General features: G+C 44.1%; 1 protein-coding gene across 3 annotated transcripts in view; it reads left to right on the top strand.

Annotated features, from left to right (window-relative positions):
- The first annotated feature begins 282 nt into the window (after positions 1 to 282).
- DCAF5 (DDB1 and CUL4 associated factor 5) overlaps positions 283 to 14,879 on the top strand; it is a 94,206-nt gene continuing 79,609 nt past the window's right edge. The window contains exon 1 of one of the 3 annotated variants that reach the window (XM_070377662.1): positions 283 to 432. Coding sequence is in view for 2 of the 3 variants with exons in the window: in XM_005905737.3 (XP_005905799.1) it covers positions 398 to 611 (214 nt within the window). In the remaining variant the exon portion in view is untranslated. Of the gene's footprint in view, positions 612 to 14,879 lie in introns of all 3 variants that reach the window. The other 2 variants (XM_005905737.3, XM_005905738.3) reach the window with 2 other exon arrangements.

A 14,879-nucleotide genomic window follows, 5' to 3' on the forward strand; every position in this document is an offset into this window, starting at 1 on the left:
GCGTTCTTCCGGCCCCGCAGCCCGCGGCGGGGGAGGGGCCGTCGCCGCTAGCGTTCTCCCGGCCCCCTGCGGCCGGCGGAAGGGCCTCGCGCATCGCGGAAGCGCGGCCGCAGCTGTGGATCAGCTGCTGGAGGAGGCGGAGAAGGAGAGGGAGGAGTCTTGGAGGGGGTGGAGGGAAGGGGAGGGAGGGGACCGTCAGGAAGCCGCGAACGCCACCGAGTGTCTGCACACCTCGCTCCGTCTCTTGCTATGGCTGGTTAAAAGAACCAGCCGGATCGCAGCGCGGGGGGAGGGCCGGGTGGGGGGGTGGTGGAGAGCGGCGGCCGCGCGTGAGGCCGAGGGAGGGGCGGCGGCGCGAGCGAGCGGCGGCGGCGGCGGCGGCGGCGGCGGTTCCAGCATGAAGAGGAGAGCTGGCCTGGGGGGCAGCATGAGGTCAGTGGTGGGCTTCTTGTCCCAGCGGGGCTTGCATGGGGACCCCCTGCTCACTCAGGACTTTCAGAGGAGACGCCTGCGAGGCTGCAGAAACCTCTACAAGAAGGACCTCCTCGGCCACTTCGGCTGTGTCAATGCCATTGAATTCTCCAACAATGGAGGCCAGTGGCTGGTCTCAGGTAAATCAACCCCCTTCCCCTCCCCGCGCCTCCCAGCCCCCTTCCAACCTCCCCTTTCCGCGCTCTCTCTCTCTCTCTCTCTCGCCACCCTCCTCCTGCCCTCCGTCCGTACCCCCTCCCTCCTCAACCCACACCACCCCCCCCCTTCTTCGGTGGTGGGAAGGTGGGTGTCAGATTAAAACCCTGGCTGGGGGAGGGTGGAAGGGGAAAGAAGAGGATGTCTTCTATTAAAAAAAAAAAAAAAGACCTAAAATGGTTGACAGGTCCTTAATTCGCTTTATCCCGAGTGTAAAGTGATCTGTCCTGATGACTGCCCTGGAAGTGTGGGTTGGCGAGGGGGTGGGTGGGGGGGCGAGGTTACGGCCTGACAAAGTTTGATGGGAAACTCTTTTCCTTCGTGTACTTTAAAAGGTGCGGGGGGCCTTTGGGCGATTTGGAGGGGGAGGAGGCCGAGGCGCGCCTGAGGCCGGGGTTGGGGGGAAGGGAGGGGGAGCTCGCTCCCCTCTTGCCGGCGTCCTGGGAAGGGGCCTTGGGGGGGCCGTGGTAGGGCGGTGACAGGGTCGGGGCTGCGACTCCGGGTGAGCCGAGGGGAGGTGACGGGCGGGTCCCTGTGGGCCGCCCCCCTCGGCGCCCTCAGGGGCCCCAGCGCCATCTCCTCGGGTCCTGGGGGTGGCCTCTTCCGTGTCTTGTTTTTCTTCTGGTTTCGGGAGTGCCGAGGACTCTGGAAGGCCAAGGGGCACCGGCCTGAACTTGAATGCGCAACTTGTGAGGGCAGGGGGTGAGGGGGGGGTGGGGGGGGCGACCCCGGGAGACTGGTTGGCGGGAGCCGCGAGCCCGCACCCCCTTCCCCCCGCGCCTGCCCGTTGCAGGTGGTCTCTGCGCCTCCTCCTCCCGCCCACCTGGGCTTGATTGCCTCCCCCCCGCCCCACTCCCGTGGCTCTCCCTCCGGTGTGGGGTAGGTGGTGAAATCGAGGCCGGGGCTCCGGCCGGGCAATGTAGGCCTCGCTCTCCCGGGGCTCCTAGCGACAGGCAGCTGAATCGATAGCCTATTGCTCCCGGGGAGGCCGGAGCCGGGCGGGTGGTGGCGACAGCTGCCCCGGAGGAGGTGCGCCTGCGGCCCCTGGGGGCGCTCGCCGCCGCCCTCATCTGGGGGGTCGTGGGCCCAAGGCGGGCGAGTGGGGATGGGGTACGCTGGGGGCGGCTCCCCGAAACCCGGCCCAGGGTAGGAGGGCGAAGACGGCTGATCTGGCGTTCCCGCTCGCCTTCTACCCTCCCTACCCTATCCCTTTTCCTACGTCTAGAGGGAGGAAGGGGGAGCCCTGCGCTGGACGTGGCGCTTCGCTTCACCCAGCCCGGTCCCTGAATGGTTTTCTAATTTACGTCAGTGGGCAGCTCGCCAGAAACTTCTGGGATCCTGGCAAAGCATCTATCGTCTTCGCGAGTAACTCTTCGCGAAGTGGCACGGGGCGTGCCGTCCAGTTTTGGGGTAGCAGAGATAAGACTTGGGATCCTTTCACGATAAGCCTTCTGGGGTTTCTTCAGGACTGACTTGACTTCTCCACATCGTATCGTTTTCTCTTTGACTAGGTAGAGTTTGGCCCTAGATAATTTCCTGAAGACATCTGATATTCCACTTCGAGGCATAACCCCAAACAAAAGCTTCCTTCCCCCACAGGGCAAGAATGAGGGGAAGAGCTGTTACAAGAGCTCAGTTTTTTCCCCTACTGCTACTTCTGTATTCATCATACTCTGTCTCCTTCCTAGACTGATTTATTCCTACAGAGATATTCCCAAGTAAATGTACCCTACAGAGTGAGGGAATTTTGAGGTGGGGGGGACGGGGAGGTGCTATTACAGACCGAGCTAATTAAGCATGTTGATTAAATGATAAATGCAGTCATACATTGCTCAATTTAACACGCTTTTAAAAAATAACAGATTTATTAAAATATAATTCACATGCCATACAATTCATCCATTTAAAGTTCATTAGAACTTTTTTTTTTAAGGCGATAAAAAGTTGCCTCCTCTCTACCGGTTTTCCTTGTGTTGTATGTTCCCTTTTGTCTTACATGAGCCCCATTTTCTCTAGACTTGACCAGTTCATTTTCTGTATCTTAATTTTAGTCTATAGAAGAGCAGGGCCCTTTCCACAGGGCAGCTCTGGTGAACCTTCTGATTCTAGGCGTAAGTAGCCCATCTGCATCAGTACTTCCTGGGTTCCAGCCTTCTTTGCCTCTTTCTCCTCCTTCCCCTCACACTTCCTCTAGCTCAGTTCTTCCTATTTGCTTTTTATATACTCCTGTCCCTTTCCGAGTCTTGTAGTAGGCTTTTTCCTGCTCGTCCAGTTTAGCTCAGGTAGTGTTAGCTTTTGTTAGCTTTTCTTAGTTGTTCCCAGAAGGTAGGTAGAGTTTTGGTTAAAAGCCTTATTAGTTTATTTTTGTATTATGAATATAACTTATACAACAGAAAGGTCCTCCTGTTTGCTTCAGATAAGGAAACCCCCTCTGGGAGTCATAAATATACCTTCACTTGTTAAAGCTAATTAAATTTTGTTCTAGAAAGTCTTTCAGTAATCCTCCCAAATTTAAAACTATTTAAGGTATCATATTTACATTTTATCTATCATTGTTCTTTAGCAGTTAACACCTGAGGGGAAGAGCACCAGGTATTTTGAGGCTTATGCTATCTATCCCTAATGTTTCACCAAAATGTGGTAAGAGGTCAGATGAGATTACTTCTATGCATTTTGTTATAGTTCTTAAATCTTGTCTGGATTGGTTAAAGCCCTCAAATGTGATGATTATGATGATATAATGTTCCATAGAAAAGGAGATCAGATTTGTGGTTACCAGAGGCAGGGGTCGGGTCAAGGGGTAAGGAATTGGGTGAAGGCAGTCAGAAAGTACAACCTTCCAGTTATAAGATAAACAGGTACTAGTAATGAAATGTATAGTGCAATTGTTAACACTATTGTATGTTATATATGAAAGTTAAGAGAGTAAATCTTTCAATTCAGTTCAAGTCACTCAGTCATGTCCAACTCTTTGCGACTCCGTGAACCACAGCACGTCAGGCCTCCCTGTCATCACCAACTCTCAGAGTCTACCCAAACCCATGTCCATTGAGTCAGTGATGCCATCCAACCATCTCAGCCTCTGTCTTCCCCTTCTCCTGCCCTCAATCTTTCGCTGCATCAGGGTCTTTTCAAATGAGTCAACTCTTCACATCAGGGGGCCAAGGTATTGGAGTTTCAGCTTCAACATCAGTCCTTCCAATAACAAAAAATTTTTTTTTCTATTTCTTTAATTTTATATCTATATGAGCTGGTGGACCATTCAGTAAACTTACTGTGATTATCATTTCTTGATATATGTAAGCCAAATCATTATACTGTACACCTTACAGTGCTGTGTGTCAATTATGTTTCAGTAAAACTGGAAGAACAGTTTTTTTAAAATGATAGATTGTCCTTAGTTTGTTCACTGTTTTCATTTTCTAATTGTTTGGGCAGGCTCACATTTCTTTCAACTGACACACGCTATCTGGGTAGGTTTTTTTGTTGTTTGTTTTTTCTTTTAAATTTTGTTTGGTCATGCTGGGAGGCTTGTAGGATCTTAGTTCCCTGACCAGGAATTGAACTGGGGCTGTGGGAGTGAAAGCGCAGAGTCCTAACCCCTGGACTTCCAGGGAATTCCCTGGTACATACTATTTGTTAGAATTAACTTAGACCTAGGGCAAAAATATTTGCATGAATCCTGTGGCCTTATAAACAATTCTGTTTGTTAAGGACACGTCATTGGTTTTTGTTCTAACAGCTAGCCCCTTTTCCAGGGCACAGTAAGTCCAGAAGATATTAAGAGTAAAGCAGAGAAAACCAGGAAGGAGAAAAGGTGCTCAGCTGGGAAGTGAATGTAGGACATCAATAAGTAGGAGGATGGTTTGGGGGCGTTTTAAAATACAAAAGTACTTTAACCTAAAAAATATTTTTGTTTGTTACTGTAAAGGGTGTTACTGTGGTATCACACAAGGCAGTGTGGTATAACATACACATGGTTAAAATCACTGCTAATTCCATGGACAAGAGGATCCTGGTGGGGTACGATCCACGGATTCGAAGAGTCAGACATGACTGAAGCGATTTAGCACAGCACAGCACACGTTGTTTAATGTGTGACCTTAGTCAAGAATACCCACTCCAGTATTCTTGTCTTGCCTGGAGAATCCCGTGGACAGAGGAGCTTGGTGGGCTACAGTCCACAGGTCCCCAAGAGTCGGACACAACTGAGCGACTTCACTTCACTTTCACTTAGTCAAGTTGCTAAACTTTTCTTTCCTGATGTGAGCAGGGAATACCAGCACCCACCTGAAGGGCTGTTGTAACAACTACATTAGGCCAGGTTTGGTTTGAGTAATGAACAGAGTGCCAGGCCTCTCAGAAAAAATGCTGAGTTTGTTTTCTTTCCCGTTTATACTTAAAACTCATGATGTCGTAATTAGCTGACTCTTGTTCTTAAGAGTGCTGGTAATGAACGTGCAAATGGGGCAGACAGGATAGTTTTGTGACTTTTTGATGTGGAATGAGGAGGCACAGAATGGTATGGAAAAAGTCTGGAATTTGGTGTCACATGATGTTGGAAGCTCTTCTAGTCTCAAATTGTTTGAATATAGGCAAGTCCTAATCATTCCTCATCAGTAAACTGGGATTATCAAATTACTGTCATTACCTAACAAGAAGGTGTATTCAGTGAAATGTTATATGTGAAGGTACTTTGCAAACCGCATAGGTTTGAGTGAACATTACTGTCTATAAAGGACAGCTTATGCTTGATGCTTGCAGGTTTCATCTTAGAATATTTAAGGGTGTTGATTCTTTGAGAGAGGTAAGGAACAACAAATGTATGTTGAAATGCTGCTTATGAGAGATCCTAACACCATCAAAGAGGTTATGCTAGTGCACTTATTTAGGGCATAGCCTAGGCTTACCTTTTGAGTCTTTGGTTGCATCTGATTTTTTAAATTGCCTCCATTGCCTCCTCTTTGTTGGTGTTTAGTTGCAAAGTCATGTCTGACTTTTTGTGACCCCTTAGACAGTAGCCTGACAGTCTTCTCTGTCCATGGGGTTTCCCAGGCAAGAATACTGGAGTGGGTTGCCATTTCCTACTCGAGGGAATCTTCCAACCCAGAGATTGAACCTGAGTCTCCTGCATTGGCAGGCATATTCTTTACTGCTGAACTACCAGGGAAGCCCTGCCTCCTCTTGCGTTTCTCCTTTTCCCTCGAATGGAAATATGTTTACTTCAAAGTCTTTTTATTTTCTCCTGGGGAAGAAGATTAACATCTTCCTGAGATCTGATTGTAAGACCAATCAGAATGTAGCTCTGGGGGAATTCCTGGCGGTCCAGTGGTTACAACTGGGCATTTTTCACTGCCAGGGCCAGGGTCAGTCTTTGGTTGGGAATTGAGATCCTGGAAGCCAAAAAAAAAGAAAAAAAAATGTAGCTCTGTATATATATCTCTGCTTTCTTGTATCTTATAAATGGTTTGTATAAACAGACTTAGCAGTAAACAAAAATATTCAGCTCTTTGGGATAAGAGTTGCTGTAATATCATTTACCCTGAATTGATGCTTAAGGCCTTGGAACTTATAGCACCAGCAGATTAATAGCCCATAGTGAGAAGTTTTGAGTTATGGTGAGAGATTATGATCTCTTTTTTAACCCTTATGACCCAATGTAGAAAAAGCACCTTCAGAACCTTTTCAGATACCATCAGCAACTACACTATTTCAAAGTGTTAATTAAGTAGGAGCTGTGAATGGGGAGAGGCACTTAATTACTTGGTCATAATATTTATAATTGGACTCACTATTTAGTCCTATTTCTGTTTTCTGTGGGTCTCCGACTTCACTTACCATTATAAGTATCCGCAGTTACACATAGAGGTTAAGAGCATAAATTCTGGATTGAGAGTGCCTCGGGATGAAAATCAACTAAACTGCTTGCTTACTGGGTTACCTTTGACAAGTCACTCATCCTTTGTGTTTCCGTGTTCATACAATAAGGACAGTGATACATCTCACGGGGTTGTGATAAGTGTTGAATGAAATAATACTTGTAAAGTTTTTCTAACAAGGATCTAGACCATACTGTTGCTCTGGTTGCTGCTCCTGCTGCAGTTGTTGTTACTGTTGTTGTTTAACTTGAACCTCACAAAAAAGCTTTTAAGAGAGTGACACCTCAACATCTAACATTTATTGCAGATGGCACAGAACAGTGTGAAAAATTAAGAATGATCTCAGTGAGGGGAACTATTAGAAACGCTTTATGAATAAGCTTAACCCCATACTGTTGGCACAGCATAATTTTAAGCATCAAATAATAGCTGTGATAATAACTATATGCTTAATTGGAACCTGTTAACTGATGATCATTTCCTGTTGCCCAGTCACCAGCTGTATTTCTTTTGCGGGGGTCGGGGGTGGGTTGGGCCACTAAGTTTATGTAATTAAGCTTTATTTATTTATTTTTAATTAAATTAATTTTTTTGTCTTCACCTTGAGGTATGAGGAATCTTAGATCTTCCCTGACCAGGGATTAAACCCACGGTCCCTGCAGTGGAAGCACGCAGTCTAACCACTGGACTACTGACGAAGTCCCTATATTTCATTTTATGGAATCAGTTTTCTGTAAATTAACTCTTGTAAGAACATATTACCTGTAGGTAAAGTGTTTGGCTTTAGCCAGTTAAATGAATTCTGACTTTATTAATAAACTTCTCACATGTTTAATTAGAATGAATATCTTGGTCCAGGGGTTAGTTAATCAGGAGAAATATGGCCAGCTTTCTGACAGAAGCTTTTGTAGTTACATACATTTTGACATGGTGATTAGGAGAATCAATTCTTGGATTTTCTTCTGGGCTTTTCTATTTACTAATAATTCATTGCTGTGAAGGTGTTAAATTTTATTCTTTGGTCTGTTAGTTCAACAAATAGTTTTTGAGCACATACTATTTATAAGACAGGAGCTATGGGAAGTGCAGAGATGATGAATCAGGTGTAAATCATACTTTTAAGCTTTCATTTGCGGAACCTTTACTTCTCAGTTGTAACAGTGCATGGTCCTTTAAAAATTTTCTCTTCTGCTTTATGATACTTTAATAGATATTTGATTTTTCTCTGGTTTTTAGTGCTTAATATAGCAAAAATCCCCTTCTCTGTTAGCCTGAGTAGGAAAAAAAGATGGCTTATAGAAATGGCCTTGGAGGACACTGCTATGATAAATTTTAGAGATCATGTCACAAGGATATGGTATCACAGATATTTATAGACACATATTATTTTTCCCACTCGTTTTTCAGTCAACTAATTGCTCTCTATCAAAGACTGGCAAATTTAAAATTATGGCTGGGTGTGTCACTTTTGCTTTAAAATAATCTAGTGAGTTTTAATTGATGGCCACCAGTCTCATTAGACATTATAAGTACATCAAAAAATTGTCTTTATGTTCATTATTGTTCAGAGGATCATCACTGAATTTAGTACAGTTTTTGATCCCTAAGAGTTCTGAAGAGCCGTGGCCCTCAGTTGTGTATCCTGGCCCCACACTGAAGAGAGGTGTCAGCCAGGTACAAGTGTGTGCTCATTCACTTGATTACTGGTAGATTTGGATGTGAAGTAGTTGGAATCATTTAGATCAAGGACACTTTATTGACCAGTAAAACTTGAGACCCAGGAGTGCTGCTTTCTGAATTCTGAGTTAAGTGGGTTCATTTGTTTTCTCATGCATTGAGCAAGGTGAAGAGCACTTTCATTGCTTATAAACAGTGTTTAATTTTGATCTTTTTGTTTTCTTTTTCATGGTTTCAAGAAAGAAGTAATTGCTTTTCTTACTGTTTTAGTCTGAATTTAAATACTCAAGGGTGAAATTATAGCCTTTTAAGGTTAAAGGAACCAAAATCCTAATTCAAATGAAGATTATGTAGGTTAGGAAGGAATCAATTTTATTTTCAATTCTTGATGACCCACATTATATTAAAACTATTATCTCTTCTAGTTTAAGAACTGAATATTGATTTGTTAAGATCACTCCAGGCCAGGCTTCAGCAATACGTGAACTGTGAACTTCCTGATGTTCAAGCTGGTTTTAGAAAAGGCAGAGGGACCTTCCAGGAGCGGGCGCACCTCTCTCGGGTTAGAGGCTCCGGAGCCGCGCGGGGGCGGGTGGGGCAGCCGGGTCTCAGCGCGCCGGCCCCGGTCGGACTCCGAGCCGGGCGGCTGCGCTGCGCGCCTGGCCGCGCGAGTCTGTCTCCGCCACCGCCCCGCTGGCTCCGGATTGGTAAAAAAAAAAAAAAAAAAAAAAAAAAGAAAAGGCAGAGGAACCAGAGATCAAATTGCCAACATCCGCCGGATCATGGAGAAAGCAAGAGAGTTCCAGAAAAACATCTATTTCTGCTTTATTGACTATGCCAAAGCCTTTGACTGTGTGGATCACAATAAACTGTGGAAAATTCTGAAAGAGATGGGAATACCAGACTACCTGACCTGCCTCTTGAGAAACTTCTATGCAGGTCAGGAAGCAACAGTTAGAACTGGACACGGAACAATAGACTGGTTCCAAATAGGAAAAGGAGTACATCAAGGCTGTATATTGTCACCCTGCTTATTTAATTTATATGCAGAGTACATCGTGAGAAACGCTGGACTGGAAGAAACACAAGCTGGAATCAAGATTGCCGGGAGAAATATCAATCACCTCAGATATGCAGATGACACCACCCTTATGGCAGAAAGTGAAGAGGAACTAAAAAGCCTCTTGATGAAAGTGAAAGAGGAGAGTGAAAAAGTTGGTTTAAAGCTCAACATTCAGAAAACGAAGATCATGGCATCCGGTCCCACCACTTCATGGGAAATAGATGGGGAAACAGTGGAAACAGTGTCAGACTTTATTTTGGGGGGCTCCAAAATCACTGCAGATGGTGACTGCAGCCATGAAAATAAAAGACGCTTACTCCTTGGAAGGAAAGTTATGACCAACTTAGATAGCATATTCAAAAGCAGAGACATTACTTTGCCAACAAAGGTTCGTCTAGTCAAGGCTATGGTTTTTCCTGTGGTCACGTATGGATTTGAGAGTTGGACTGTGAAGAAGGCTGAGGGCCGAAGAATTGATGCTTTTGAACTGTGGTGTTGGAGAAGACTCTCGAGAGTCCCTTGGACTGCAAGGAGATCCAACCAGTCCATTCTGAAGGAGATCAGCCCTGGGATTTCTTTGGAAGGAATGATGCTGAAGCTGAAACTCCAGTACTTTGGCCACCTCATGGGAAGAGTTGACTCATTAGAAAAGACTCTGATGCTGGGAGGGATTGGGGGCAGGAGGAGAAGGGGACGACAAAGGATGAGATGGCTAGATGGCATCACTGACTCGATGGACGTGGGTCTGGGTGAACTCTGGGAGTTGGTAATAGACTGGGAGGCCTGGCGTGCTACGATTCATGGGGTTGCAAAGAGATGGACACGACTGAGCGACTGAACTGAACTGACTGAATGCTTAGATTATTGTGGAAACATGAAATTACGTTTATTTTTTACTTAATTTGTGTTCTTTAAATTTTTTGCTTTTAAGTTATGAATAACCTACAATAGTTAGGTTACCATTTGCCAAAGTGTGGGTATACAAGCTGATTTTAAGGGATCTTTGAATGAATATTTACATTTTAATAGTACATTTATTTTATACAGATTAGAAAAGTTAACTAACATGTATAAAATAGCTTTCATGGATTTATTGCTTAAGGTGAGGCTAAATTTTTTAAAGTTCTTTTAAAGAAAAATGACAGTGGCTGTGTTATGTAGATACGGCAAAAATCAAAAGTTGATCTTGACTGGGAAATACTACTTTAGAAAACCTATTTGGTTTCTTCCTTCTTTCTCATGGAATCAGAGAGATGGAAAGATCTTCATTTTATGGAAGAAGGAGTGGAGAAGTAGAAAGGTGACTTGCCCAGAGTGCTTGGTTAGTCTTTGGCAGTGAGGACTAAGTAGGACTCATTGCTCCTAGGCAAGTGCTGCTTGTAGGTTACCTTTTAATAGTTTTCTGCCCCTTCTTATCAGGCAGGAGACCTTTTCTGGAGCTCTTCGAAACAGTTGAAAGCTGAATGTTAGCAATTTCTGAGCACATGTCCAACTCTAGTTGCTCTTCTTAGATGATAAATTGTATTGCTATGTTTTGATTAAATAACTTATTTCAAATAGGTATGTTATGTTTATTCATTTAAAATATTTACTGAGAACACACTATGTCTGCCTCCTTAATCTCAATAATACCTCTGAGTTACTTTTTAAAACATTTATTTAGCAGATAGTGTGTGGAAATGCCAGGCCCTCTGCTAAGCACTTTGTATGTCTTATTTACCACTTGCAGAATAGCCAGTGTTACTTATGATCTAGAAAGATAGGGGATTTGAAGGTTTTGTATTAATTGTCATAACTAAGTGCTAAAGAATCAAAAGAAGACACTGATAAATAACTGCTGAGGATTCTGTAATGAGAACAGGTAGGGCGTTAGTGGGCTGTCCTGGTGGCTCAGATGGTAAAGAATTTGCCTGCAGTGTGAGAAACCAGGGTTATCGAGAAGATGCCCTGGAGAAGGGAATGGCTACCCAATACAGTATTCTTGCCTAGAGAATTCCATGGTTAGAGGAGCCTGGTGGGCTGCAGTCCATAGGGTCCCACAGAGTCAGAGTGACTGAGCGACTAACACTCATTCACTCACTCAGGGCATTAGTGGAAAAATGGATACTGGAATTCATTGTCTCTCGTTAAAAGAAAATGAAATAGAATTCTAGGAATGAAATAAGAGTTTTTTACTACCTTATATATTACCTTAATCTTTGTAGAAAATTTGATTCCAATAGCTGCTTTCCAAATTTTTGTTCTTTTCAGCTTTAATACTTGTTACTCACCACTGCCAACATAATATAAGCTCCCTAAAATTTAACTCATTATCTTATATCTCCTGCTGATCTCTCACAAATCTATAGTGCTCCCCAGCGTGTACCACATTAAGTAGGAATGGGTCATCTGGTGTTTGAGATATTACTGTTTATAAAAATAAATGTTTAACAGTGACTTATCTGGTAGTCCAGTGTAAGACTGCACTTCGACAGCAGAGGTGCGGGTTCCATCCCTGGACGGAGAACTAAGATCCCATTGTAGTGCTATCAAAAACAGGAATAAAGAAAAAAATGTTTGACAATAAATTGAAGCTTAGAGAAGTTAAGTAACTTGTGAAACCTGTAGTTTGTGGTGAAGCTGGATTTCCAGCCTGGGTCTGCATGAGTTCTGAGACATGCTGCTAACTGCTCTGAAATTTTTAGAATGTTACATACATTTTAAAAGGATTTGACCTTTCCCCTATATTCTCATCTCCCTATGCTATCACTCTGGTGTGCTAAATGGTTTTTTTCCCCTTTATGTGAAAACAGGAAGGGGTTGGTGGGGTTGAGGGGATGGATCATGGGCTTGGAGCCAATAATAGGCACAGTTCTGATCACAGCTTCAGTTCTCACCTCTCAAGATCTCTCTCAGGACTAAAACTTACTTCACCTGGATTTTGGTTTTGGGAGTCTTCTAAAGTCTTCTTCCCTAACACTGCATGTTTCATGCTTGCTTCTATAAACCATGTGACTAACTTCATACTGGGTTAAACTCACCTGCTTTAGTCTGAATAGGAGTGGCTATACATACTCTGGTTACCAAGTTAGTTCCTATTCCCCATTTACCTCACTAGAAGTACAAACAATATATATGTATTCACTGAGCCTGTGATTTGAGTTTGATTTCTGCTGAAAGTATGCTGCTTGAGTATGTTTGGCTGAATTCCAGCCGACAGAAATAAGTGTATTTCCTTATAATTAAACATGGGGAGAAAATATCTATGCCTGGGGTAGAGATAAATAATGTGCTTCAGAATAAACTGCTTTTTGGAAGAAGGTTTAAACAATGCAACATGGGAGATCTGCCCATAAGTCGTTTGGAGGCATTTTTAATACTAACAAGGAGCATAGTGCTCTTGCAGGTCAGGTTAACTCCTGTCGCCAGCAGTGTCACTCTGTTTCTGTAAAAAAGAAGGTGTTCTGGTTCCTTCCGGAGTTACTCACTGACTGGGTGAAAAAGGAGGATTACTCTTCAGATTCTGATCTTGGATTCCACTTGCCCTTACGTCAGTTTTTATAGGTCAGGGATTAAGGGGAAGAATTGACAACAGCGGTTTGTCACTTCAGATACCTGCTCTTCCCATGCCTTCATGTTCACACTTCTTTGTCACCTTGCTCACTCCTTGCACTTTGCAGTGTTAGATACCCGAGATTCTGTCATGTACCTCTTGGGATACAGAGTTGATATCCATTGGAGAGCAGGTCTGTGTGCTTTGAGTACTGTTTTCCTGTTAGGACCAGTCATAAAGGAGTTTATTCTAGAGGGCTGCGACGCGTAGGAATCACTGAGAAAATGGCACCAGAGGTAACTGACAAGTTTATATTCTACCCAAGGAGCAGAGATGGTATTAGCTGAAAGGCTGATTTCCATCTTCCCTGTTGCCTCTGCTGGGGCTCCTGTGGTTGATAAGGTGAGGTAAGGTTTCGTCATATGGTCGATCAGCTAACTCTGTAGATCCCCTGCCTTTGCTTTGTTGTTGTTTAGTTGCTAAGTCATGCCTGACTGTTTTGCAACTTCATGGACTGTAGCCCTCCAGGCTCCTCTGTTCATGGGATTTTCCAGGTAAGAATACAGGAGTGGGTTGCCATTTCCTCCTCCAGGGGATCTTCCCGACCCAGGGATTGAACTCGCGTCTCCTGCATTGCAGGTGAATTCTTTACCGCTGAGCCACTGGGGAAGCACCCCTGCCTTTGCTGGGGCACTTAACACCTAAGATGACCATATATCTGATTTACTTGGGACCCAGTTTCCCCATAGCCCTAATACAATGATGAGTGCTCTTTCATTCCTAAAAAGGTCCTGGTTTGGATGATAAGTCTAGGGCCACCTACTCATGATCATAAGAGCTGTCTGGAGCTCTGGTAGAACCAAGGCCTTAGTCTCTTCACTCCTCCTATTCACTGTTGAATGCCTCTGCTAGAAAAGCCTCCATTCTCCCCATGTCAGGTCTTTCAGCTGCCACTTTGAAGGTATAAGTTTGAGAGGCAAAGAGGGTGGTTAGTCATTTTTCTCCTTGTCCTAGAAACCACCCCGCTCCCTGCCAAAAAACATGTTAAAACCATTAAGAAAATGCTAGCTCTAGAGGCTAAGTTACCTCTACCTTTCCATGTACTTCCTCTTATAGTTCTTGTCCTGCTATTCACTTGTACATTCTTTTTTCTTTCTTTTTATTTATTTATTTTTCTTTAATATTTGGCTGTGCTGGGTCTTCATTGCAGCGGCTTCAGGCTTCCCTGTTTGCAGCTTGCAGGCTCCAGAGCACACGGGCTTAGGATTTGCAGTGTGCGGGCCTCTCTCCAGTTGTGGTGCTCAAGCTTAGTTGCCCTGCAGCCTGTGGGATCTTAGTTCCCCTACCAGAGATCGAACCTGTGTCCCCTGCATTGGAAGGTGGATTCTTAATCTCTGGACAACCAGGGAAGTCCCCTTCCTTTCTTTTTTAAAAAACTCTCCCTGTGGCTTGGTTTTTTTGCAGAGTTGATTTTGAGGAAAGGCATTTTGATGAATGATTCTCCACTGAGTTGGAATTTTTTTCCTGAGGTGTTTTTAACCCAAAGTGATGTGATATAGATATTGAAACCATGCTAAAGGCTTAGTTTTGTGGATTATCTGTCTAGCACCAGGTACATTTGGAATGAAAGTTGACTTTCAAGTGTATAGGTTGGCCCTGTGAAGAGTTTTCAGATATTGTAGTTTTTCAGGTATGTGGGCAGTTGGCTGTAGAGTGTCTTTGATGCCATATAATGTCATCATTGAAGAGGTTTAAGAGACCTGGGTTAAAGGCCTGATTTCACCCGTCTTGTGATCTTAGGCTGCTGATGTTCTGCCCCTGTGGAATCATGCAGTTTTATTGCTGAAAAGAACTAATGATCATCTAACTGAACCCCTTTAATTTTACATGTAAGAACATAAAGGAGTAAAGAGGTAAAATGATTAGCCCAGTAGCTCACAACTAGAAAGCAGTGCAAGCAAGATTAAAATCTGGGTCTTCTGACGTGGTCCCTCAGCAGGGAACATAGGTTCTGCATTTATAAAGGACTTCCTCAAAGTGG

The sequence above is a fragment of the Bos mutus genome, chromosome 10, assembly GCF_027580195.1.
Source record: "Bos mutus isolate GX-2022 chromosome 10, NWIPB_WYAK_1.1, whole genome shotgun sequence".
Classification (NCBI taxonomy): domain Eukaryota; kingdom Metazoa; phylum Chordata; class Mammalia; order Artiodactyla; family Bovidae; genus Bos; species Bos mutus.